At 44.0% G+C, this 27,834-nt stretch overlaps 1 protein-coding gene across 1 annotated transcript; it reads left to right on the forward strand.

The window, feature by feature from the left end:
* Positions 1-470: 470 nt before the first annotated feature.
* prkd2 (protein kinase D2) lies at positions 471-27,153 on the forward strand. Its single transcript, XM_084019859.1, has 19 exons — positions 471-1,410; positions 17,987-18,125; positions 18,380-18,511; positions 18,661-18,860; positions 19,530-19,713; positions 19,830-19,901; positions 20,031-20,048; positions 20,222-20,381; positions 20,467-20,578; positions 21,166-21,243; positions 21,321-21,639; positions 22,312-22,364; positions 22,453-22,525; positions 22,794-22,900; positions 23,901-24,062; positions 24,300-24,398; positions 24,586-24,853; positions 25,104-25,189; positions 25,687-27,153. The coding sequence occupies exons 1-19, from the start codon at positions 1,084-1,086 to the stop codon at positions 25,906-25,908; spliced, it is 2,811 nt and encodes a 936-aa protein (XP_083875985.1). The 5' UTR covers positions 471-1,083; the 3' UTR covers positions 25,909-27,153.
* The last annotated feature ends 681 nt before the right edge of the window (positions 27,154-27,834 follow it).

Raw genomic sequence — 27,834 nt, forward strand, 5'->3', positions numbered from 1 at the left:
GAATGTAAGATAAGGTTGTTGGTGGAGAGTCACAGTCATGCTGGTGATTGTGGTAAGTTCCCCATTTCACTGAATGTTGCAATGAATTCCATTCTGCAGTCTGGTAGAAGTGTGTCTACCTAAAGAGCAAAGAGGAAAGCTGTCACAAGGGAAAACAAGACAGGAAATAGAGTTTCAAAGAGGGACAGAAAGAGGGAAGATGAGGAAGAGATGGGAGGGTCTGTGAGCGTGGAGCGGCCCCCTCAGGCAGCGTAAGAGGATCTTTGCTGGCCTGGACTCAGGGAGGGAGCAAACAAGACCAATAACCCCAAAGCAAGGAAGGGAGAGAGAGAGGGAGAAGAGGAAAGAGGAGGAGGGGCAAGCCTGGGAGAAGGGAGCCAAAGGGCGGGACTTTCTCACAGCCGATTGGCTCCAGCCCATGTCAGTCATTTCACTTCCTCCCTGGCTGTGGCAAGATCACATATGAGCAGGCAGGAGGGAGGTACCCTCAGACGGTTTCTCTCTCACTGTTTTTTCACTAAAAAGACTGAACTGGGGCTGAAACTGAAACAGGGCAAGACTCGTAAAAGGAGTGCATTCTCTTGCTCTCCTTCATTCTCACGGTTTCCTGTGTAAGGAGGCCATTTTGTTACTCTGCCTGGAGAAGAGGCACAACAAAAGTTTGGCATTGTTTTTGTTTTTTTCTCTCCCACGGCGGGCAGTTTCATAATCAGGTTTGGACTTTCTCCCCTGCAGAGCAAACTTGCTTGGACGGGAGAGGTGACGGAGGGAAGGAGGTGGATGAGTCTCACACACATGCTTGTCATGCCAGGACAATAACAGGAGTCTGAAGACGCCGGAGCACGAAAGAAGTGGCAGAAAGGAAGAAGAGAGAAAAAAACACAACTTCCTGGATAAGGATTTCTTCCTTGATCCAGTGTGAGGGGGTGGACACGGGACACGGGAAGCAGGACTCCATGTGTCAGTGTGTACCCCTCTCTCCTCCGCCGTTTGAATGAGTGAGGGTTTTGGGAGACCTGTAGACCTGGGCGTGTGCTTGTGAGTGTGTTAAGAGCTTCAGACAGACAACAAATAGGACTCCGAATGGCTAATGCTAGCCCTTGTATGTCCTCCGGGGCCATGGCCCAGGTCTTCTTTCCTCCTGGGGGCTCCTCACCACCAGGCTCAGCTGTGATGCAGCAGGGGACCCCCATATCCATGCCCTCTATCCCGGCTCAGGGGGGTTTTCCTATGATGGACTTGACACCAGGGCAGGGTCCCGGTGGGGCTGTGATACCCTCACTACCTCCCACTCCAGCAGGGGTGTCCTTCATCATCCAGATCGGCCTCACCAGAGAATCGGTCTTGATGCCCCAGAGTGCTGACCTGGCGTATGTGAAACAAATCGCCTGCTCCATTGTTGACACCAAGGTAGGAAATGTGTCCATGTGGGTGCTCATATGTGTAAATGGGAGCCTGGCATGTCAGGTAAAACTGGTTGATTGCTTCATCTCGGTGGAAAGCTGCTTTTGCAGGAGTAGCTGTTTGTCAGATGACCAGTTTGGGTTCTTTCTTTCTCTTTCACACTGTTTTTTTGCATCTCAATCTCCAACAAAACCTCCCTTATTCTCTTGAAAGGGTTTAAACATGTAACCTGTGACAGATTCTGGGAAATATTTAGAAAATGTCACAGTTTTGCTCCACTCTAATTACAGCAATTAGCATTCTTTCCCCTCACACAGTTGGAAGAGAACGCTGTTCAATAAGGCTTTATGCCACGTTCGAGCCTTACAGAGGGATGTTTGATGGGCTTAGTGTTTCACCTGGCTTCATGCACCAACATGTGAGCTGTGCATGAAACACATGCAGGAGAAATACATTAACTAGCCAGTCCATGTGTCTCCATCTGCCAATCAGGCTGCTAGATGTTAAGATTAGCAGATTTCCACAACCTGCTCAGAGCAGCGTTGTTCCCCACTGCCTCAAATCTTCCCTTAAATCCCGTCTCACGCAAGTTTATCTCTTTTCAACAGTCTTTGTTTTCCTCTCCCATATAAGTGTTTATCTGTCACATGCTTGGTTTAATTCAGTGAGATCATCCAGCGGTACTATTTGATGCGTCCTGCACACTGACTGAGATCAGTAGCTGTGGCCGTGCCATGCTTCCAGCTGTGTTTCCATATTATTGCCACAGATGTGTTTGGAATAAGTAAGAAGTGTCACGTACTGCCATCAAAGTGTGAACAACAGCTGCATCTCTCTGGCTTCATCTTCTTCTCTTCCTCTTTTGTTTTCTCTGAAGGCCTGTGTAACGTAGGAGAGGTTGTTGTTGGGAGTTTTGATTCTCTTATGTTTGTCTTTTTCATATTTAGTAAGACTCGTATGCCTTTTATATCACGGTGCTTTGCTTTTCTAGAGCGGCAACAACATTTAAAGTTAAAATTTGTTACGCTAAAAGCCTTCTTTGCTCTTTAAAGTGCAATGATTCGCATTTTATTGTAGCTACATTAAAATCACATGGGATCAAAAAGCACTTGGAAAGCTAATAAAAGCCATGTGAGGAGGAGTTTTTCGAGGTCACCAGCAAGCTCTACATTTACAATCTGACACCTATAAATACAGTTTTGTTGGTGGAGCATTTTGAACAAGTGGATGAAAGAAATGAACTTCATTACACTTCGGAAAAACAATGGCAAACAGTGATTCATGACTAATTAGGGCAGCAACTCCCACATGCTTAAACCAATCAGCTGACTGTGATTTAAGTCCTGCAGGGATGACGATGTCACGGATTTTGTACTGCTTGCAACTACATAACTATATAAATAGCACATTATGGCATTGGTCAGCTGGAGAATTTAGAATGAAGCTGTGCATTCATGGATTCGTAAACACTAGCAGACATGCTGCCGTCCGGAGAACAGTAAGAAAGATGCAAGAACAGTTGCACTAAGGGAAGTCAATAAAAAAAACCTCGGCAACATAACTACTAAGAATATGGTGAAATCACACAAAGCTTCTAGCATGGTTACACATATCTACACGTAGATCTGTCTGTTTTTACACTGAGAAGGGAATGTTGATGCTTCTGCAGAATTCTATATATACGTTGGGTACCAGTTTGTGGTTCCTGCTCCACAGCAGCTAATCTAGAAAATGACTCCCTTGTCAGCAAAAGAAGAGCTTTTGTGCTTTCTTTCACGGTTTGGTTCTTCCTCGCTTATTTCAGACTTCAAGGACTCAAACATCCCAAACTAGAAATCTGAAATGCTTTAATTTGATGGTGATTTGATAAATGCTAATGATGTCTCGATTGCAGATGCAGGGATAATAATAAAGAATAACACAAAGTTTCAGTGAGTAAAGGCCTAGTTTCTGTAATTCAAAACCTCAATTTAGGGGATGTTGTTAGTATGACTAGTGTTTCTGACACTAAAACTTTTACACAATACAGTTCAGAGGTGTTAGTGTTGAGAGTCCAGAGGGAATAGGTGATCTCCAGAACCATTGTTAATCCTCATCCATCCCGAGTTTTCACTTTTTCTTTTTTAATTGAGTAAGAGGGGAAAAAAAGCAAAAAGTACCTTCAACCCCACAAACAAAAAGACACTCGGAGCCTGATCTTTCTCAGGCCTTGTTAGAGCACACACGCACACGCACACACACACACACACACACACACACACACACACACACACACACACACACACACACACACACACACACACACACACACATATAGAGCAATCCCCAAAATCCCCCGAATCCAGAATTCCTGCCCTGCTCGGAGCTCCAGCTTTAGGTGGGAGATTTGGACAAAAGACAGCTTGTCCCGGTCCGACTAACCGAGTGTGACACATGAGGTGGACTGTGTGTGCACGCATGAATGCCTACACTGGTGTATTTAGAGGGGTATTGAAGGTTTGGTACCCCACACCCCCACCCACGGTCATCTCTCCCATCCCAGAAAGGGTGAGTCACTGGTTCTGTTTATTCAAAGGCTCCCTCCTTGTGTTCCATTGACACGTTTTTCCATTCACTTCTCTGCAGAGGAGCACATGCTCCCATGGCTTCAACTCCCAACACCAACCCAGCGTTAATGGCCGTCCTAAAGCTCTTGTCAATGGTCTCCTGATGTGAGCATTAATCCCAGTTTCTCAGGCCAGGAAATCAAAACCACCTTTAGTCACAAACTATCTGGCGCCCACACTTCCCACACCCGTCTAAAACCTGGCTTGGCTGCACACCTTGCAACGCTGCTTGCCAAAATCCCATTTAGCCGGTCAAACCTCCAGGTGCCCCAACCCCCTCGTCCTCCTGATGGAACAAGTAAAAGTGTGGCCTGGAAACTAGAGGTCTGTCTCCGTTCAACCGTGATGCAGCTCTGATGTATTTGCTCTTTGTTGGACAGGCCTCACTGACCCCCTTTTTCCCCTGGTGCTATTTCCTCTCCTCATTTTACCTTCTTGTTCCCCTAATCTACAGTGCTGTCATTCTATAGCTTTAAAATAAGACTCTTATTTGTTGAGGTTCCTTGGATAGGTTATTTTCCATCATTATGAGTAAAGATGACTTTGAGGGAAAAAAACAAATGCAATTTAGGAAAATTGAGTCACCTTACAGAATACATGACTCTCATCTCCTCTTTGTTTCTCGGGATAAAACCAAAACAAGCGCTACCTCCGACTCCTGTGGTTCCTTTCCCTCTCTACCTCCCCTTCAGATCCTGTACTTCCTCTCCTTATCCGCTCATCTCCGGTCCCTTCTGCCTGCGTTATCGTCAACTTCCTCTCGCACTCTGCGTCCTCTTCATCCACTTTCCTCTTTGCACGTTCCACCTACTGTCACTGCCCCCCCTATCTTTCTTAGATTTTCTTAATGGTCGTTTGCTCTCGGTGGAAAAATCTGGGGGGAAATTCACACTCAAGGCACAACAAGACAATACAGGTTTGGAGGACATAAACGTTCTCGTAAGTGAGTCAAAAATCCTGTACTCCTCTGCCAAGTGGTTATCTCCGCTCCCATCAATATCTTTTCTGGTGGATTTCAGACATTGGTGACAGGTTCAGCCAGGCCTTACTATTTAAAAACACAAGGAGCTCCAGGACAGTACAGGTCTGGTCCCCCTTTGCCTAGTTTGCCAAAAGGTGTGTCAGCTTAACGGTTTCTGTTCTTTTACTGGTTGTATTTTGTCATCAGTGAGATGCACGGCGTTTTGTGGGTGTGTTCCACGTGTAGGTGTGTCAGCATGTGAGAACCTGCCGAGTCCCGTCTGTGTTCGCTGTCGTCACGTTACGGGATTGTTCAAAGTCTCGACTGACTAATCTGTGATGAGTTACGCACACACTCAACTGCCAACAAACTGTGTCAAATCCAGCAGTGGATGTGCAGGAAGCACACCGCTGAGAATTCATCTACATTGTAGAAATTGCTGAATGTTCAGTCTTCAACCTGCAGCTTTACTTTCATTTATTTCTGTACCATGTAACAAGAAACTCTGATTCTGCTGTTTGTTTAGTTTTTTTAGTTAGTTCAGATGGTTAAACACACACACACACACACACACACACACACACACATACACACACACACACACACACACACAGCTGTGGCTGAGAGCCCCTGCCCTGGCCATTGTTTCCACCTCCGTTTTGGAAGGGTTTGTTTCTTTATCTCTCTCCCTGGAGAAGCAGTTTGTCCCTGGGAATGGGATCATACACACCACCTCCTGTTTACCTCACTCTCTTGCACATGTATTCTACACACACACACACACACACACACACACACACACACACACACACTGTAAAGTCAGTAACAGTTGGCAGTGTGGCAGACGAGGTCATATTTTTTGTATGAAAACAACACAGTTCCGTGTTCAGCGCTGCTGGAGGTGAGCCGCTGATTTAATTTGGTCTAAATTACAACCCACGGCTTGGCTTTCCGTCCGCCTGCTTGGAATGATTAAAAAGCCCTCTGTATGTGTCTGAGCCACTGGGCAAATACACTCTGCTTATCAGCCCAAACCATTGTTGGTCAATGAATAAATGGCAGCCAATTAGCAAGACACGGGCAGGTGGACGTCCAAGTGAAAGAACAAACTACGCCTTTTATCAGGCTGCATGACGTGATGATTACGTGAAGATAACGCAGCTGTAAAGGAAATGGTGTTCAGCAGGGTCGACCCACAGTAACATGTATCAGTTCTGCTTACCTCTCTCTCTCTCACACTGTGTGTGTCTCTCTTTGCTACTATTTGCATGCTAGCGGAACAGCTTTGCATGACTGACCGTGCCTGGTGTCTCCTGTTAGCGGCAAGCTGCAGAGGAAGTTAAGTCGGCACAGGGACATTTGATTATTCAAAGCACACACTGAGGGGAGAGGGGGGGATTAGTATATATATATATATATATATATATATATATATATATATAGTTGTGTGTATATATATATATATATATATATAGTTGTATATATGTAGAGAGTGAGAGAATCTGAATCTTTAAACTGTGATCCTGAAATGAACTTTAATGAGACTGCACAACATCATTTGAACTGGCCACTGTAGTAAAGGATTTCTACTTACTCGGAAGAGAAACATAAGGTGAACACTTCTACAAATCGTCAGTTGTAAACTATCACAGTTTTGAGACTGACTTCCCGTTTACTGCTTTTTTCCCTCCTATTTGCAGTTTGTCGGCCATGTTGAGAGTGTAAGGCAAAGTAGGAAAGGGCAGTGTGAAGAGGAATAGAGATCAGAGGGCCTTGTGATTGATAAACTGACTCTAGCCGTCACATCGAAGGTCTCATCCCTCTGGAACAACGGCTCCTATCGCAGCCAATCACAGACAGCACCAGCTCAACAAATCAAGTCATGCTGCTGTCTGGATGTTGCAGAGCGGCATAGACCGGGCACATCTCCAATCAGAGGCCACACATTTAACATGTTTGCTGCCTTCAGGTGTCTGCAGGGATTTAATGACTGCATGAGAAGTATAAAGTATACAGATAGAATGAGCTGTGTTAATTTATAGATGAATGCACACAGATTATCCTCAGTTCCTGTTTTAACCACATTAAATGTAAATTTGTTATGCAGATTTAAACACAGCTAATGATTGTAGAGTGTTTCAATTATTTGTTAACATTCCATTCATTTGATCTAAGGAAAATATTCATGCGCTGCCATGAAAATAGGACCGCGTACAGATTGTCAACCCTTGCGGCAAAATTATGATCTGGGGCTAAAAATACAATTTCTTTGACTCGACTTGACCTTTGCATGTCATACTCGACATAGTGTTGTAGACTACACAGTGCACACAGTTTTATGTGCAATGAACAACGTTCACCGAAGAGCAGAATTGTCCTTTTTACGTTGTTTTTTTTTTTTCATTCATGTGCTTCTAGGCCCGATTCTGCCTGCTGGATTTTTTCTCTTGCTTTGAGCAAAGGAGACCTTATGATACTAATCTGGCGATTAGCATCGCTAAAAACGGTTTTGTGCTGTAATCCAATTGGGAGCCGCGGAGCAGAGCTGAGCAGTGTTTGGTGGCATGTGGAGAGTTTGTACCAGAGAATTTCTTCTCATGTCAGAGAAGCGGCAAAACACAGGGTTCTTTGAGAGGAGGGGGAGCACACACACACACACACACACACACACACACTTTGATTACACAGAGAGCGGTTAGTGAGGCCGGTCTTGTTGGTGACTGATCGAAATAGCAGAAAACTGAGTGAATTGTAGAGACCAGACTTTGTAAGTGTCACATTTTTAGGTCTTTTAGTAGTAGTGGTTTCATTTAGTTGAGTTAAAAGTATCCAGATATTAGTTTAGATGAAAGCAGAGGATGATACCTTCAAGTGTATTAAAGCACAGTAAGATCTCTTGTACGATCACATAGAAAAACAGGAACTGTGCCACAGGGCATGAAACTATTTGCTGCTACAATGTCAGGTGTGTGTGTGTGTGTGTGTGTGTGTGTGTGTGTGTGTGTGTGTGTGTGTGTGTGTGTGTGTGTGTGTGTGTGTGTGTGTGTGTGTGTGTGTGTGTGTGTGTGTGTTTTCTTGGAAAGACTGCAGACAATGGGCTCAGTGTGAGGGTTAACTGGGTGGGTTGGGTTGGTCTGGGGCACCAGTGCAGTGTGTTGGTGTGACCCAGACACAAGGTGGTGTGTGTGTGTGTGTGTGTGTGTGTGTGTGTGTGTGTGTGTGTGTGTGTGTGTGTGTGTGTGTGTGTGTGTGTGTGTGTGTGTGTGTGTGTGTGTGTGTGTGTGTGTGTGTGTGTGTGTGTGTGTGTGTGTCTTCGTGTGTGTGTCGGTGCAGGGGGACGCTCTGTTATGAGAGGAAATGGGCAAAACCAGTCTTACCTCAGTAGATAAACACATGACATCAATATTAAAGACTGGTCAGTGGAAGAAGCAACTGGAAAATAGTGTGTCTTTAATTCTTAACATGGGCTTGGACATTTACGATAATTACTTTAATTCACTGTTCTCTGTAATAATCACAGTTCCATTTTCTACAATCTAAAAATGCATTCTGCTCATACAGGGGTTAAAGCTGTAACCCCATACTGACCCAAGGCCTTGTTGCAGAAGCGAAACCCTCAGGAGACAGTAAGTCCACAAACGTTTGTCATATGACTGCAGTTCAGTGTTTCTCCCGCCACTTTCTTTCAATTAGGATCTAAATCATGTCTGTCATGAGGAGAGGGGAAAGGGGGAGAGCAAGGACAGCACATGAAGAGAAGAGGGGACCGGCATGAAAGAAGAGGGGATGACTCAGAGTCCAGTAATGTGCCTATTGTGGCCCTCAAGCTTGTGTGTCCATGGCACTCTTAGTGCACGGAGAATGGGCTTTTCATGGCCCAGCGTGTGTGTGGTCACTCTGGGAAAGTCCTTAAGGTAGATTTGTCTATCAAAGAAATAGTATGATTATTAAGCTTGGTGGTAAAGTGATTAAGGGCAGGGCAAAGCACGGATCACAGAGGCGTTAAAAAGTATCTCTAATATATCTAATACGGTCTTGTAATATGTAACTGGAGGAAGATGTCTCTCTGAAGCACCTGTGTTACCGTTGGTCGTTCTCAGTTTCTATTATTATCACTCATTTGAATATTGCTGTTGGCGTTCCACCCGATCTGAAGGCAATGTTCATAAGCACTCTTGCAGAGAATTTGGACCAGCCCTCTTTGACATAGTTGACACTGCAAATGAAAACTATAAGTTCTGTCATTTATGCAGAGACAATAATCAAAGGAATAATTCATCTTTAAGTTATATTTTAAGTTATAGTAATTTTTCGGGTATTTTCAGATACTTTGTTCACCATAGAAAGGCACCACAAATAATTACATTATTATAATAATGAGGAACCTGTCTTCTTCTCCTTCTCCTTCTTCTTCAAATTTATAACAAATTAAACATGTAACTAAATACAGTATATGCGCCATAATGCTGCACATTGCAAGACAGAAATGGAGAGTTATGCTGTGTCTTCTTGACTGTTTCTGTAACAGTTTATGGGAACATTCACAGTACTTTGCCTTGTTTTCAATGCAAATCATGCACCGTTTGCAAGTATTTTGTAGAATTGGTTTGAGTCAGGCCTGTGGTCTTTGTTGCAAGTCACCACTCACCTCTCTCCCTCAATTTCCTGTCGACTCTAATTACTGCAACAAAGCCTTAAAAATATATATTTATCTGACCATGATTCAGCAAATAAAGAAGTGAAGTTTTGGAAATAACTATGTTTCCCAGAAGGGCTCTTCATCTTCATCAACGGTATAGTTACTGTAACATCAGCATTCTAGAGCATTTTATTGCTCGATTTGTTTCCATCCAGCTTTATTTTCTTCTCGTCACTCAGACTCGCCGTCTCTTCTTTTATGAAGGCCTGTTTTCTGTCTCTCCCACTTGTCATGAATCAATGACTTGTTCATTGCACAGAGTGGCTTGAATCCAAAGTTCCTATCGGCTTACCTGCTCAGAAGCGAGCCAAGGAAAGACAGAATGCAGGAGGATGGGTGGGGGCTGATGGAGACGGGAGCTGCTTCCAACAAAGGCTGGTTCAGAATAGCAGTGCGTGTCTCCTTTATCCCCCGACCCCTCTCTCATGCCTGGTCACAGCTCTCATGTTACCTCCCCGTCCTCCTTGGTGCTCCGAGCAGAATGAGACGCTTTGTCCTTGTGCTCCTGCTTGAGACTAAGCCTCTTCCACTTATTGGCTACACACACACACACACACACACTTACAACTGGATGCTGTCATGTACTCTGAACTTGATGCTCTCAACTCATAAACATCATCTATGTTTTCGTAGGAACATTTCTTTTTGGGGTTTTTGTTTGAACCTTTGGCCTCTTTTTATGCATGCAGCTTTCAAATGTTCTGTTTGTTTTGAATTTAGTGCGTGCATTTCTGTGTGTGTGTTTATTAATCCAAGGTTGTTTTATTTCTTTGGGTCATGCACTCCATTTAATTATGCACATATATCTACATTGTCACTGTTGGTTTGGTTGTGTGTTTATGGGTCAAGTGCTTTTTTGTGTGTTTTTGTATGCTTGTGGGTAGACACCAGCATACACACAAAAAACATAGTGTAACTGTGTAACCTCATAGCTTTACACAGTTATTTCTGGTATGTAGAAACTTGCAAGTCGGGAATGTAAACCTGATTATGTCTCTGTACCCACACTGAAAACATGACTCAGGAAACCATGGTTGTGTAACATAGTGATGCAGAGTGGCATCACAATGCAGCAGTGTAGTTCTTTGGTTTGTTTTTTAGGATCCCCATTAGCTGCTCATGTTCAGTGTGTGGAGCACCTGCTGATAGGGTTTTGGGGACAGACCGGTCCTGAGTCCCTCTCCTGAAGCGGTTCTTGCGTTGGATCAGGTTGATGGGAGTCTGCTTCCCTCGGTGGGAACTGGTCTTGGTGCAGGGTCCCTCTGGAGTGCTCCTCTCTGAAAGCTATGCTGCTTGCACTGACCTCAGTGAAGAGACTGTATGAACTAACCACCCTGCCGGTGCACCCCACTCGTTTGATGCTTCATGGTGACTTCAGCAGGACGACCCTCAGACCAAAGCCCTCCTTTTGTTCCCAGTAACTTTCTGTCAGGTTGAGGGTTAGGCAGCTGGATGGTTTTTGTCTTCCACCCCATGCAGGGGCGCAGGGAGGTTACGTTTGCTGTGCCCCAGTTTGTGCGTTGGCATGTTCTGTTGAACACACTGAAGCTGTGTGCTTCGGCGATGTGGCAGGTAAACCCCTATCGAAGTGGAGTGCATCCCCAGGTCTGTAGGTGGGCGGGAGGAGACCCTCACACTCTGGCCAGTGCACACTCTTCAAACAGTGTCAGCACCGCTGAGGAGGTGGTAGGATGGCAAAGTGGTCACACAGGTACTTCCTCTCCTGTGTGGTTATTTCTGTAAGTGAAGTTAACTCTTACAAAGTAAGCTGATCAGAACGTATCAAGTGAGTGAATACGTTTGTGACATCATGAGAGCACACCGCATCACGTCATGCAGCTTTTCAGTTGTCCTTCCTTGTGTACACACTGTGTGTTGATTCACCCTTATTGTGTTTTCCTCCTTTGTGTCTGCCGAACCCAACGCTTAGCTGACGTCATTGTAATTCCTCGTCCTTCTGGCACAGAGTTGTCATTCACTGCTGTGATTTAATGCGTGCTGTGAATGTTATAAAGACAACAGATCGTGTTCATCTAATGTTTTCTTTTCTTAAGCCAGGGTGAGCACAGACTACAAATGACTGAGGATGCAGGTAGAGCAGGTACGGCTGTCATTTTTGTCATCCGCTGCGTCTCTTCGTCAGCATGTGACCTCGCTGGTGTTAAAAATAGAGAGCCGGGCCAACAACACGTATGTCGTATCGCTGACTCGGTCATCACGGAAGGAAAAATTCCTGCGTTGCGCCAACTTGTTGTCAGGTGCTAATGAGGGCAGATCGTTGACGTCTTTACATGCCCGTTGCCACAGCAACCCTTCATTAAACACTTCATCACTTCCAGAAAGGTGGGGTGGTTCTTTCTGGGTCCCGTGCCTGACATGTTAACAAGCATAGAGGGAGTTACAGTCCAATCAGTGTCCTACAGAGAAGGATGCACAGTAAAGTGCAGGTGCATCACAATCACATCACAATGATCCTCCAGAACGTGAGTGTGTTCACACACACGTGTGCACGAGGCTGCATGATTTGTTACACAGTAAGACGTGGATGTTTAAACAATGTCTGTTGTTTGAAGGGATGCAGCATGTTTCCTCTTGACTATAAAATGGCTGGATCAGGTTCCTGTTGTGATAAGCAGCTTCTGCTGCAGCAACGGTTCAGCGTGAAGGACCATGTAGGGATATAGAGGTCACACTGTTTACAGAGCCCAACGTGAAGTGTCACACACGCGGCACGTTTTGCATTTCATCCATGCAGATTCTCAGTTGTTCATCACGTGTTGTCGTCATTGCAGTGTTTCTGTACACACAAATCCAGCTCCTGTCACTCTGTATCGTCTCAGTCGCTCTTCACTGTTAAAACAACAAAGCAACAACTGAAGAGAGCAGTTTGAAGTGGATCGGTTTATCCCATTTCAGTGTCCTACTTTCCCCAGAATGTGGCGTTCCAGCCATACTATACATCTGCCATGCTATTTGACCAAGATGTGATAGCTTTAGTTATTAATGTGCACCAATGCATGTTTCAATAACCTCCATTACCTTATTAAATAGCTGCATTCTCATCACTGTGGTTGTGTGTGTGTGTGTGTGTGTTATATTTAACATGCTGTTACTCAGACCCACATAGTGTTTATAGCTGTGTTGCTTTACACCTTTTGAAGTGCTATAAACCACATTCTCCACGTTGTAGTTTCCTGTGTTGTCGAGGTAACAGATAACTTGTAATGTTGCTATAGCTCTAATCGCATCACTACAAACTGAACTGCTACTAACGCTGCTGGCACTACAAGTAATTACTATATCAGCAAGAGTACAACATATTGGTTTATGATGGTGTGTAGAATGTGACTTTAAACAACACAGCAGTGGAGAAGAGGCCTCCCGGGCCAAGGCAGCCAGAAAATCCTTTCTTTGTTTGTTCACTGATGGTGTGGAGTTCCCCCTTACGTGAGGGAAAAACATGTCAACATGTTGATGTCAAAGAAACTTCTCTCTCAGCTGTTAGAAGGCTATTAGAAAGTTGCATCCCAAGTCTCGTGCTCCCTGTGTGAATTCATCTTTAAGGTTGCATTAATAGCTTTTTGAGGGAATAATTCCATCAGTCAGTCATTTAGCAAAACAGGCTTGAGCTCTGCTTTGTTGTTGAGCAACTACCTTGAATTGCTGCATGTCGGTATAACTGCAGAGCTTTGATTAGATGGCACCGGAGCTATCGCATCAATCGCAGTATGCGTGAGTGTGCATGCTTATGGGTTGTGTGCGGCTTGGTGGTGGAAGGTGGCTCATGCTGAGCTGCTGGAGGGGAAGTGATGGGGAGCATGAAAGGCAGAAGCAAGCGGCTTTCTCAGTAGGACATTAAAGTCTTTGTGTTCTTCACACATGCAGGGTCTTTATATAAAGAGGCTCTATATTTAGAAGCTGTGCTCTAGTGCCCGACTCATTTGGACAACGATGATGATGCTTATGTCGGAATCAATTCATTCATTCTCAGAGCACTTCAACATCGGAGGAATTAAATGTGTCGAATGCACAAACATAAAGTTACCTGGAAGGAATGAGGTCATCGTTTGTGTGTGTGTGTGTGTGTGTGTGTGTGTGTGTGTGTGTGTGTGTGTGTGTGTGTGTGTGTGTGTGTGTGTGTGTGTGTGTGTGTGTTTGTTTAATACAATGCGTCTAAGCTCAAATTTCACTCACAATAGCCCTGTTCCATGACATCACGCTCATATGCTGAGAACGATGTTTTTTGTGTGTGAAGTGTACACACGGCGTGATATCATTTGTTTTGTCCGTTTTCCAGTGTTTGGATACTTTTGTGTGAGCGTGTGTTTTAATAATAACTGACTGCGTAATGTTTGACCTTAATGACATTGTTGACACAAGGAAAATCACACAGAAAGAGATTGTTGTTGTTGTTGTTTGTGGCGACGGTGGTGAGAGATGCATCAGCTGTGCATTTAGATAGTTGTTAATTTTTGCATTCCAGTTTAAACCGTTTGACAAGTTTCTGTAAAGGCATCAGTCTCATCAGCGGTTTCTGGCAACAGGACAACGTGTCATTAGTTATAATACCATTAACATGCATTTTGTACAAGAAGTTCTCAGAATAAGGGACTTTAGAAGCATTAACAGTCATGAATGTGTCTTTCTCTTATTCCTTAGCTCTATGCTCGGTCTACTTGTATGGAAAATAGTTTCAGCGTGTCGCAAAAAGACCACAGCATCAAACCTTTGAAGACAGGTGAGTTAAGACATTGGCAAGGACAAGTGCCGCTGGCTGACCTTAACATTACATCAGCTTTGGAGAGAGGGAGTGCAGCACATTGAGGGCAATGTTTGTTAAGAAAAGATGACAGAATGGTTTTCTTTATGCACCTTTCTCTCCTTTTTTATGTTGTTTTACGTAAAAAAATAAAGACTGATATTTGATAAAGAAAGATGGACAGCTCAGAAGAAAACTGAAGAGAGTTTGGTAAACAAGGCAATGAAGAAATTAAGAGTACTAGTAGAGAAAGAGGGAATGGGTGAAGTAAAGGAAACCTAGTCCATAATTAATTTCACTCATAATGGCTTCATTGGCCTGAAGAGCTGCAGGAATAGTGCAGGCAACGCTGGGCAACCTGATCCCTGGTAACCCAAAGAAACTGGCTAGAGACACGGCCCTGTCTCCAGGCAAACCACACTATACTTCACAATGTATGATAATACAGTCGGCTCTTTGTCCACAGACTTTGCACACATGGACACACATTTGCAACCCTCGCAGCCAGATGCACAGTGTACACGCAAACATGTAGAGGTGATTATGTAATCACAAGACAAATAATGTCATTATTTTTTTTTTGAACCCATGTTGACATAGAGACAGAAGTGATGTGCCACTTTTGTGCTGTTCCCACCCTGTACTTTCACTGAGAACTGGGACAGGGAGAGAAGAAAAAGAATCAAATGGCCATTTTCTCTGAGGTAACTGTGGTTTTGGAGAGTTGGGATATTGTGTTTTTCAGTAGAACTGTAAAGACTTGCGGTCTGCACAGACGTGGCAACTGCAGCTGTGGTCAGTGTGCTGTGTATGTTTTGGACAGAAGGCGCAGGGTAATATGACTTGTTTCTGGGGTTGCTCAGGAAAGAAGTGAGCAGTAACAGTGTGGGGGTAATAGCAGAGAGGCTGGCATCGAACAGTGGCGTGGGGCTTATAAATGACTTAGGCTGAGGGTTGTCTGTGGATTTGGGCTGAGCTGGGAGCCTCCTCTGATCTGGGCTCTGTGGGTGTTTTGTAATTACTAATGGCAGCAGTTGGTCTCAGTTGTGGCAACCCCAGGTACTGATGCATGCAGTTATTACATGATTCACTCCTGTCAGAGAACGTGTGGGTTTTCCAAAGTCTGGTCTTGGTAAAGTTTGGAGCCTCTTCTTATTAGTGTCTTTATCGTCAAAAGCCAGATGCATTCAATTTAAAGGCACTGTTGTTACCACTCGTGGTATCTAAACATTTGGATACTGCCTCCAACACAGTACAATGGAGACGAATGGAAAAATGGCAGAAATTCAACAGCAGCCTCTCTTTTTAGCAACCTGGTCTCTGTAACTCTGGATAATCTACAGGCCTCATTGAGTAGAGGGTCGTAGCTCTCGCGTGTCACTGTCTCACTGCAACAAATGTGATGGTGTACTTAAAGCCCTCAATGCTCCACACCACCACTACTGCCGTTCACATAGCGTTTTTAAAAGTCCCACCTCCACCCCAGCTTCCACCTGAAGGCCCCGAGTCTACGTTTCCCAAGGAGGGAAGTGATTTTATCATCACTTCCCTCTGAGCTGAGCTGAGCTGGTGCTTCCTCGTGGGGAGCAACAAGGGCAGAGCCTAGACTTCAAACATTAATGCTTCACATTCACATCATATTCACAGTCACATAAGTTGGCTGTCTTCAAAATCAGTCGTTGCATGATTTGAGGTGTTATCGACATTAAAACAACAATCATTATTTTGTCGTACTTGAGAAACACAGATATGGAAAGAAAAAAACAAAACGCGGAATACAACTTTGGATGTTAAATCACGAAGATATAAGACTAGAATGTTTTTTTCGTGTCTTAATCATGGCTCTGGGTTCTTGTTTGCCATGTTTCTGAATCAACTTTTCATAAAAGGTGTGCTAAACAAACAGGTCATATTTAAATGGCTGCACCACATTAATTTACTTTCACGCCTCCACTGTGATTTGTCTTCCACCACCTTGTTAATTGTTGTTTGTGTCTGTGATCTTATGCAAATCACAGGGGGACGGCTTTTGGTGACTTGTAGTTGACTGTGAGGTCAGTAGCAGTAGCTGCTGGGGCGTGGTGGCCTCACTGTGTAGCTTGGCAGCAGTACAGGCCAGGCCTGGACTTCACATGTGGTGATTGGCTGTGGGGGGAAGCTGAGAGGGAGACTGTATTTAGGAGAAAAGAAGGGAAATGAGGGGTGTTTTTGCTGTTTGGAAGGAGGGTGTGTCTGTTGGTAAGTGAGGAGGAGGCGAGTGTGTCATTGTGTCGTTCCAAGGTGGAGACCAGGGTTCCCCTTCCTGTAAATTGTTGGCCATGGCCAGATGATGAACCTTGACCCCACTATTGGAAAACAACAACAAAACACACAGGGAGGGTCATGTGTGTTTCTGTAACGCATATCCTTCTCTCCGTTCTCCTTTTGGTTTCACACAGTGTGTTTGGTGTATTCTGACTAACAGACACCTCTTTAAAGCCCAGTGAATGTCTTCGCCTCCTCGTTCTGTCTCTGGTCCTCTTTTGTGTGCATGTGTATGTAGCTGGTGTCCTGTGTGGTGCGGCCACTGAAGTGAACCAGACAGTATTAACTATTCAGGAGAGCAGGGTTTCCCTGTGACAGCCTCCTCTGCTCTGCTGACTTCTGACTGACACTCTCATCCCTCATATCTTTTATCTCTCTGTGTGTGTGTGTGTGTGTGTGTGTGTGTGTGTGTGTGTGTGTGTGTGTGTGTGTGTGTGTGTGTGTGTGTGTGTGTGTGTGTGTGTGTGTGTGTGTGTGTGTGTGTGTGTGTGTGTGTGTGTGTGTGTGTGTGTGTGTGTGTGTGTGTGTGTGTGTGTTGTATATGACTGATTGCATGATAGGATAGAGTTTCCTCTTTGTCTTTCTTTCCACACTGACCACGCTGCTTGATGGTTGTTTGTGTGATGGCTGCTGTATAATCCAGATGCTTTACATAGCAGCCTGTGATACTGTGATTACTGTAGCTGAGGACATACAGTAAGGTCATGTGGTTTAAACATCCATGTGCACCATGTTCACAGTACAGCATGTGATGTTTTCTAATGTTACGGCAGATGTGGTTGTTGTTAATGACAGCAGCAGACCGGTGGCTGTTTAGGATGTTTACTGTAGCTTCCACTATAGTGTGGAGTAAATGTGCACTTCTTATTGTTGTAAAAGACCTACTAAACAGTTACTTTGTCCCAGCTTGAGTACAGTAAAGGACTGTTGGGATTATAGAGGTGATCTACATGTGGCACAGATGCTGCTTATCTACTGTAATGGTCTGTCTTTGCAGGTCTGTTTAAATTGTCCAGTTTTTATATAATATTTGTATCTTTTTTTTAGTGCTGTAGTAATTTTTTGAATTTGGGAATGTTCTGCCACTAACAGAAGCTTAGAGAACCGTGAACAGGAACACATGCACTCACCAATTAAGCTTTTGTTGCTCATATCTGATATATAGCTTTTAATTGAATTAAATGAAGAAAAAAATGCTCCCTTCGTAGTTGATCCTACTAACCTTCATCTCCATTATGTTTTCTCTCCTCTAGTTCCCAGAGTGCGGCTTCTACGGCATTTATGACAAGATTTTGCTGTTTAAGCATGACACGACCACCAACAACATCCTGCAGCTGGTGAAAGGTACCAGTGACATCCAGGAGGGAGACCTGGTGGAGGTGGTTCTTTCTGGTAAGTCTCCAGCTCTCTATCTTTTAATGTGTCTATCTTGTGTCATTAGGGTGCAAGATAGCGATATTCAAATCTAAATTACCTTCCATCTCCTTTCCTTGGCTGGCTCCTCAAATCAGTCCTTATCTGCTTATTTTACTACAGGTGATATCTTACACTGTCTAATCTGCTCTTTCATTGATTCAAACTCTAATGCTCTCATATAGTCGTATGATGGTATCTTGACCACACTCTATACCCGTTATCTCTTTTAGCGGCGGCCACATTTGAAGATTTCCAGATCCGGCCCCACGCTCTCAACGTGCACTCGTACCGGGCCCCGGCCTTCTGCGATCACTGTGGAGAGATGCTGTTCGGACTGGTCCGACAGGGGCTCAAGTGTGACGGTGAGGGAATACAGAGATGTAGTCTACATGATGAAAGATGATGAGGCATTTCAAATTTCTCTGACAATTCTAACACTCACCAAATATACTCCTCCATTCATGGGCTCTGTTGATCTCCCTGGTTTGTTGATCCATGCCGCCCCCTGCAGGATGTGGACTCAACTACCACAAGCGCTGTGCATTCAGCATCCCAAACAACTGCAGCGGAGCTCGCAAAAGGCGTCTGTCCACCACCTCCCTGAGCAGCAGCCAGTCGCTGCGTCTCTCTACCACCGAGTCAGTGTACAGCGTAGGGACGGCCTCCGTCTGCACCGAAGACACCAGCCTCATCCGCTCACACACACAAATGGTACTGGTGGATTCATGCACACCATGCTCTGGTCAGGTGTACACTTTTAGATTTAAGGAGGCATTTCAATACACAACATTTATTGACCACATAAAACAGCTTTGTCACTCATTTAGCAGTTTTTAGGTCTTTTTGGAACTTTCTTATAACGGCATAATGAGGTGTTGAAAACCCTCAGAATCAAGCCTAAGCTGTCACTGGAATTTTAACACTTAAAGTAAACCGATCAGCTTAATTAAAGCAAAGGATTGATTGAGCTAATTACAGGAGAGCCCTTTAGTTAGAGAGGAAATGTAACCTTAAGCAGCTTTATATTTTATTTTAACAATGCATCAAATGACAATGTTTAATGGCTTGTTATTAATGATGAACCTACAGAGAATTTTCACCCTAATTTGCCACTCCACTTGGCTTTACAGCACTTCATAAGTACTTTCAGCTCAGTTCACCATAGCTGATGATATATCATGTGTTCATAACTTGTTTCTGCTGCCCCCAAGTGGCCAAAAAACGACTATTGCAGGTCTACGGTCAGGATTTTTTCCCTAAATGAATTATTTAGTAATTAATTTGTGTGGTAGTTATTTATCTTGTAGCCAAAGTAGATGAGTGATTTTACTATTTTGTTTAGCCACAAAAATCTAGTTTATTATCTCATATTTCTGCTAGCCACGGACCCCGAGTGACGCTCGACGCTTCTACACGGGCCGACCAGTTCATTTGGACAAGATCCTGATGAGCAAGGTGAAGGTTCCCCACACGTTCGCTGTCCACACGTACACGAGGCCGACAGTGTGCCAGTACTGCAAGAGGCTTCTCCGAGGACTGTTCAGACAGGGCCTTCAGTGCAAAGGTGAGCGCAGACAAACAGAGAGACTCATTCCTGGGTGTTCAGGACGATGCAGAATACAAAAATGAATCTAATTTGAGGACATGTAATCTGATCAGAATGGGTTTTATTCTTCTCAGACTGCAAGTTTAACTGCCATAAACGCTGCGTGTACAAGGTACCTAATGACTGCCTCGGGGAGACCATTGGAGGTGAGGAGTTTATAAATCTGTCACCTTTCTCATGTCTTTGTGACTCTGATTGTCTTAAGTAAGTTACTTTAATAACCACACATGAAACATCATCTAAAAAGACTAAAGCTAATGTTTTTATCTCCTCAGACAACAGAAGTAACTGCGGTAAGTTTCACCGGCTCTCTCTACTGATGCATGTCCAGCTGTAGTCTTCTAGCCGAGGTCTCAGATGGAGTCATAGCAGTAGCAAGTGGTAGTGTTTTTATAACATTTTAAACACACAGTCACTTTAAATGAAGTTGCACTCAAACCCTTCTCTCTGCCTTCTTCTGCCCCAGACATGATGAGTCCCAGTGCTGACCCCGAGGTGCCCATGGACTACAGCAGTGAGTACGACGCCACAGACAAGTCTTCAATAGACGACTCAGACGAGGCCTGCAGCATCCCTGGATCCTTTTCTCCTGACAACAACCAGGATGGAACCAGCGGAGACCAGAGGTACGAGGGAAACATGGACATGTTATAGAAAGTTACACAAAACTAGAACGCACATTTGACCTACTGAGTTCTGTCCTTCTTCTAGTGTTTACATCCCGTTAATGAGGGTGGTGCAGTCTGTGAGACAGACGACTCGTCGCTCCAGTACGGCAATCAAGGAAGGATGGGTGGTTCACTACAGCAATAAGGACACACTGGTAAACACATTACCCATAATTCCCATGCTACCCTCTCTAAACCAGTCTGAACATACAGAAGTCACTTAATTCTACTCTAGATGCCCTTCCTCCACTTTCTTTTCTCTGCAGCACGTTTGTTTTGTTTACTTTCCACTCCCTCACAGACCTTTGTGCCATCAGTCTATTTTCACTGTTCACCAGCTCCTCTGTCCACTGTTTCAACCTTGATCATTTCTGCCTTTGCTTTCTCGTGATGTATATGTCTATATTTGACCTCAGGAAAACGTGCTGCCTCTCTGGTCTACGGCTTCACTAACACCCTTTCTTTCTTTCTTTCTTTCTTTCTTTCTTTCACCTGTCTCTTTTCTCTTTGTTTCTACCTCTTCACCTTGCAGCTTGTGATTCCTCTTCACATCTGGCCACTCTTCTCTGGACGTCAACGCCAAACATGAAATGCATATTCATATCATTCCAGTCCATATTGATCCCTGAAGCCGATCCGTGTCCTGTCCCTCACCCTGTCCTCTCTCTATCCCACCCCTCAATGTCCTGTCTTACCTTTAATTCCCCCACACCCCTCTTGCCCCAATTCCACACCCCAACAGCGAAAGAGGCACTACTGGCGTCTGGACTGTAAGTGCATCATCCTTTTCCAGAACAACACCACCAACAAATACTACAAGGTAAATAAAGATACTCCATGAAAAGCTCCAAGTGGTTTATTTGAAGTGTACCACCTCACTGGTCCGTCCTCTTGCAGGAGATCCCTCTATCGGAGATCCTGGAGGTGCGTCCTGCTGGCAACTTCACTCTCGTCCCCCCAGGCACTAATCCTCACTGCTTTGAGCTCATCACCGGCGCTATGTGCTACTTTGTAGGGGAGGACCCCAATACCCTCCCCCCTCTGTCCCCCAGCAACCCCCAGATTCTCCCTCCAACTCCTCCCTCCCCCAGTCAAGTAGCTCCCAACAGTGGCATTGGGCGTGAGGTGGCCAAAGCATGGGAGAGCGCCATTCGCCAGGCCCTCATGCCAGTCATCTTTCAGGACGCACCGCCAGCTGAGGGGAACACAACTCACAGTAAGTTGAGCACAGCCCAATGCAGGTGGTGTGTTTTGGTTTATTATATTGGCTTGTTGGCACATTGCAGCTTGAGATTTATAAATGAGCTGTCTGTTTAGTATGCCCAAGTGTGTTGCTGTGTTACGAGCCAACTGGGTGCTCAATAAACAATGGACCAAATGTGAAAAAACAACTTGCCAGATCTAGCTGACTAACTAGAAGGGTCGGCTGTTCATTTATCAGGACCACCTCAGCGAACGTCCTGTGCCAAAACACACTGGCCAAATAAAGAGCATACTTTGTTTTGGTTTGTCGAGCTGAAGTCGAGCAAAGTTCTCCTTTTATAAGCTCAAGAAAATACCATTCAATACATGTGATGTATTAGTAGGTGACAAGAAGTGCTTCTTAAATTATACACAATTAAGAAATCTAAATAGTGTATAATAGGGTATCTGTTATTTCAATTAATAAATAGTCTACATAAAATAGAAAAGTTTTTATATACTTGTGAATTAAATACATGACAAATGAAAAGTACTGAGTATTTTTTCAGTATTTTCTCATTTAATTAAGATCGTTATTGTATATAAATCAAATGTCTAATTTGTGTATCAAGATATTTCTGGATTTCCTCATGATATGATTCCATTGAAAGGAACCTTTTCATTGTTGCTGGTGCTGTGTTTTCAGGACAAGCTTCTATCAGCATATCGGTGTCCAACAGTCAAATCCAAGAGAATGTGGTATGACTTTAATTCAATTTCCTCCAATCTTTAAATGCATTATACAGTGATGATGATGATGAATGTGTGTAATATTCCTTTCCTACAGGATATTGGTACAGTGTACCAGATTTTTGCTGATGAAGTGCTGGGATCTGGGCAATTTGGAGTAGTGTATGGAGGTATGCAGATCTATGTCCGGTGATGCCTATTGAGCTCTAGATTGTTGTATTTTGTGAAGGTAAATTCACAGGTTGGAGGGCTGTATAGGAAACAATGGTTAAAGTTACCTAACAAGACAATATATCACAATCGCCTCAAAACATATCCTGCAGTTATGGATGAGTCGATTCTTATTTTAAGTACAGCACAAACTCTGGATGACCTGTATATGTATGTGAGGTCCAGCTCACAACCACATCTGTCACTAAAACGCAGTTTCTTAATCAGGCAAGCACAGGAAGACGGGGAGGGACGTAGCTGTCAAAGTCATTGACAAGCTTCGCTTTCCCACCAAGCAGGAGAGCCAGCTGAGGAACGAGGTGGCCATCCTGCAGGTAAACACACACACGTTTCACACATACATGCTCACGCTGACACCGTAACTCCTGCTTCGCTCCATGAAAAATGCTGATGGTCATTCCCATAGCTGCTGGCGTTCATTGTGACATTGATATGGTTTGTTGTGACGCAATTTGATGGTGAGTCTCAAAATTCTAATTTTCTCACATAAGAGGAAGAGGAAGTACATAAAACCTTAACGTCTACTTCTTAGGAACAGATGATTCAGTGTCTGAGCAAAAATACCCAACACTTTTTAGTATAATAGGACAATAGTATCAAAGCACTGAGACAATCAGTTTGGGAAACGTTAACAAGGGCCGTGTGCTTCAACAATAGCCAGATTGTTTCTAGTAAGCTGCAAAAGGTCAGATGGCAAAGGTCAGGAGTTATATGATAGCTGCCTCCACAGCTCATGTTCCCAGTGATGAATCGTCGTTATACAACATTATTATGAGGAATAAGATTATCCACAGTCATTAATACTTATTTGGTGCATGACATCTACATTAAATGTTCTATTTAATCTATAAAATCATTTAAAGCATACGTTTCAGCTCAACCGTAAATGTACTGATCGTTGTTCACCAGCAGATGGAGACAGTCTGTGAGACAGACAGGAGGTTGTTACTCACTTGGCCTGTCTGACTAAATAGGCTCTGTGACATTCACCAGCTTAAAATCTAAATATGTTTTTACCTTGATGCCCCTCTGAATCATGTAGATATGCTTTCTGTAGAACATTGTAAGGCATAACTATGTAATAATCACATTTCTGCTCTCCTTTCTGTGTTTCACATCCCTGTCATGTGGTTTACCCACTTTTGCTGCGTGTTTGTCTCTGTCTCGTTTTCTTCTCCCATTCAACTCAAACTGTCGCAATTTTCCCGTCTCTCACTTTCTTTATTATGTCCTTTAAATTCTCACACATCTCTTTTTCAAACAAATCCCAAATGTCCATATCATCCTTCTCCTGTTTCCTGGTCCCCCTCTCAGAGTTTACGTCACCTGGGCATTGTGAACCTGGAGTGCATGTTTGAGACCCCAGAGAAAGTGTTTGTGGTGATGGAGAAGCTGCACGGCGACATGCTGGAGATGATCCTCTCCAGTGAGAAAGGCAGATTGCCTGAGCGGCTCACCAAATTCCTCATCACTCAGGTGTGTTTGTGCACCAGCGAAGAAGGGTTTATCGTATCGGTAGCTTTAAGCCACAACATGACGGTGTTGCTGTTCATGCTGCTCATGCCAATGCAGCAGTGTCTTGCTGTTTGTGGTTTGGACGTCTAGCATCTTGTTTCATTTCCAATGCGTCATAAGTGTGTGTGTTTTTTTTTGGTACAAACGGAATCATATCCTGTTTTTGAGGTTTTGGCATGTGCTTGTATGTTTGTACAGATTCTTGCAGCTCTGAGACATCTCCACTTTAAGAACATCGTTCACTGTGATCTGAAACCTGAGAATGTGCTGCTTGCCTCTGCTGATCCCTTCCCCCAGGTATACACCAACGCACACGGAACATTAACCCATTCTCATTATGGATGTTATACTCTGTCACGAGTATGAGTACTCATAGTAGTAGTATGAGTAGGATGGTCACTATTTACTATTCTCACAACTTCTCAATTGTCTCAATGACAGCCTGACTCCCTGCCTGCTGTTCCTCACTGTTTGCTCCTCTCAGGTGAAGTTGTGTGACTTTGGCTTCGCTCGTATCATCGGCGAGAAGTCTTTCCGTCGCTCGGTGGTCGGCACCCCGGCCTACCTGGCCCCGGAGGTCCTGCTGAACCAGGGCTACAATCGCTCACTGGACATGTGGTCGGTCGGCGTCATTATGTATGTCAGCTTGAGTGGGACGTTCCCTTTTAATGAGGACGAAGATATCAACGATCAGATCCACAACGCGGCCTTCATGTACCCTCCCAACCCTTGGAAACAGATCTCCAGTGATGGTAAACACAGACGGGGAGGGAAGATAGGAGCGTTTATTGGAAGACGTATCTGGACATGCACTTAGTTGCCAGTGTATTAGTTTAAAAATACATCGTGATGATGCAGATATGGTTCCTGTTGTTTTATCTCTACCACAACTACATGCAGATATTTGTTGTTCAGGTGAAGCACACCATGGCGTGATTTATTTTCCCCACGTTACCGTAAGTCAGTTCAATTTTAAACGTCTGTATACTTTTGTGTTTCCAGCAACCGACTTGATCAACAACCTGCTGCAAGTGAAGATGAGGAAACGCTACAGCGTGGACAAGAGTCTCAGCCATGTATACTTACAGGTAACATATAGAAACTACTCCTATGCACACAGCATATCATTATTTATCCCAAATAATTCAAAGTGCCATTTTCTGTAATTAAAGAAAATGGAATCACCACGAGTCTTCACTCACACCTAAGTGCCATGATGGAGGTTCAAGGCTGATATTTTGGAACTTTATTGAGGACATTCTGAGCATGAATATAGAAGAAAACAGCTATTTCCAATGTGAAGCCTAAGTAGAGTAATGTCTACTTGAGCTGAGAATGAAGTCCCTCTCCTGTTTGGGTTGTTAACACAGCTTCTCCCTGCTTTGTAACATAGTTGGGCCGGCCGAGTGTTATTAAGTGCATGTTGGTGCTGAAAGCTCTGCTAGCACCCTTAGCTACAAGCTTCCGGGAGATTAATGGATGCTGTGCTATAAACACATAAAATCCCATTTAACTTGAACTTAATTTCATGCTTCCTGAAACTGAAACTTCATCTCTGTGTTCATTCCCGTTTCCGACGTCTCAGGACTATCAGGCTTGGTTGGACCTGCGGGAGCTGGAGACTAAACTCGGCGGGCGTTACATCACCCATGAGAGCGACGACAGCCGCTGGCAAATGTTTGCCTGTGAACACACTCTGCCTTACCCCGCTCACCTTGTGCCTCCTCCTCCTGCGCCGGCCTCTGACGACGAGGGCTGCGAGGATATCGATGTGCAAGGCCTCACTGAGAGAGTCAGCATCCTCTGACCAGAACCAGGCCAAGGACTGGAGTTCATTCAGGAAGGAGGAAAGAAGTGGGAGAGATGCTCCACCTGCAGCCTGAAGGAGACATAGAGTCTCGCTGTTTAGACTTTGACAGCACATCATCTGTTTGCCAGCACTCCTTTCTCCAGCTATAAGTCAATACGCCTGTCCTCCAGCCTCATCAAATTCCCCTCTGCTGTTTGTTGAACTCTATTTCACATCCTCTGTGCGTCTCATCTGGGCAGACTTCACAGATCAAATCAAGAGTCAAACTTATAGACGAATGAAGAGCAGCTTGTTCTTTTCCTCCGTTTGCAACGTGCTGCACACTCAGTGAGGCAGGAAATCATTTCACCACAAGTGATAAAGGTGAGGTGTAGGTGTCTTTTTTTATTGAGGTGTTTTTTCTGAACAAATGAATGGTGATTATTGAAAATGAAACGGGCTAAAATTAAAAGAGATGTAACATTTGGGCGTCATTTAATGGGACTTTCTGGAACTACAGTCCCTTTTTATGTCTTTGGTAAAGACCGGCTCAGTCTCTTTTCGGTGCTTTACAGTGACAAAAGACTTCCTCTGGTAATTACTAATGTGCAGGCATGGAGTCCAACCCAGCTATATTCACAAATGAATCCCATTATTGCATGTCCTGCAGTGAAAACTGAAGGTATTGATCCGGTGACAGCAAATCCTCCAGTAATTACCACAAGTTTTGAGCCACAATAGACGTATGTATGTGATAATAGATTGTGGGTTTAAATGAACTCAGCTTTGGGTCCATTATCTGAGTTGCCCACACTCACCCATCTCTGAAGTCCAACAGTTGTGCATTTTAATAGTGAGTAATATGTCCTCACAGCTGTGTTTACATAAGATTGAGATACTGCTAATGAAGGCGGTGATTTTACACCTGAGTAGGTAAATGGACACCTGTTTCCTGGTTTATTGTTAAGAAGAGAAGACTCTCCCATCATGTAAGTGCATCAGACAACTTGGGTTACAGAACTAGGTTTTATAGAGTTTATGTAATTTGATTATTGACTGCATGTCATGTCAATATGTTGCATGTTTCTGTGAAGTAGTAGAATGATACAATATACAAACTACTCTCTATACTGTAGTTATGATGTTCTATTATACGCATGTGTAACCTGAAGTCTCTGTAGTTGTCAAATATGCGTAGAGTGTATAACACGTTTGAAAGATAATCCTAGCCTTGGTAAAAGATAATACAAACCTTGAACAATATTCTCTTTTGTCTTGGACCTTTTATTTATTCCTGCCTACATAACTGTCATCTAGAAATGTAATTTTCAGTTTTCCTGAGAGAGAATACAAAACTGAGCAGGCATGGATTTGTGATTACCTTTCACTACTAAGATGTTTCAGAAGCAAGGGCCATTACTGTCACTCGGGTTTTCTATGGTGGAAGAAATGCTTTGGATGACTTGAGACAACCGATAAAGGAGCTTTTACTATGCAGAAATAAAATACTTTTCTACCCGCAGTCTGACAGACGGTTATTTTGTCCCTTTAAGAAAACGGGGATGTACTGACATTATTGGGGCCAGTGCAAATTCTCAAGGATGCTTTCAAAATGAAACGTGGGCTTACGATATGATAGATTTATGTATGCATTGGAGTGCACACACAAAAACATCACTCACGCCTGTCGGAGAATAAAGAATAGACTCTTTCCACACATATTACTCCTCACAGACTGAGTGGCTCTCTAGGATCCTGTGGCTATAGAGGCAGCGGGAATGCATTGTTTTCCATTCTGCGATAAGTGCACTCCAGCCAGCTCCTCTGGTGAAATTACACCCTTGTTTTCCTCCTACACTGCACCCATAATCAATGAATCATGATACACTCTTTCACTCTCTCGCTCTGTCTCCTTTTCTTTCTCTCAAGTGTGGGCAGGTTTGT

Source organism: Eutrigla gurnardus (genome assembly GCF_963514095.1).
Source record: "Eutrigla gurnardus genome assembly, chromosome: 10".
Classification (NCBI taxonomy): domain Eukaryota; kingdom Metazoa; phylum Chordata; class Actinopteri; order Perciformes; family Triglidae; genus Eutrigla; species Eutrigla gurnardus.

What these genes read in the sequence shown, in the direction of transcription:
- prkd2 (XM_084019859.1), top strand. Translation starts at nt 1,084, where the DNA reads ATGGCTAATGCTAGCCCTTGTATGTCCTCCGGGGCCATGGCCCAGGTC. An exon ending in GGAACCAGCGGAGACCAGAG is followed by an intron (nt 20,382 to 20,466) that starts GTACGAGGGAAA and finishes TCCTTCTTCTAG; the next exon opens with TGTTTACATCCCGTTAATGA. An exon ending in GAAACAGATCTCCAGTGATG is followed by an intron (nt 24,854 to 25,103) that starts GTAAACACAGAC and finishes TTGTGTTTCCAG; the next exon opens with CAACCGACTTGATCAACAAC.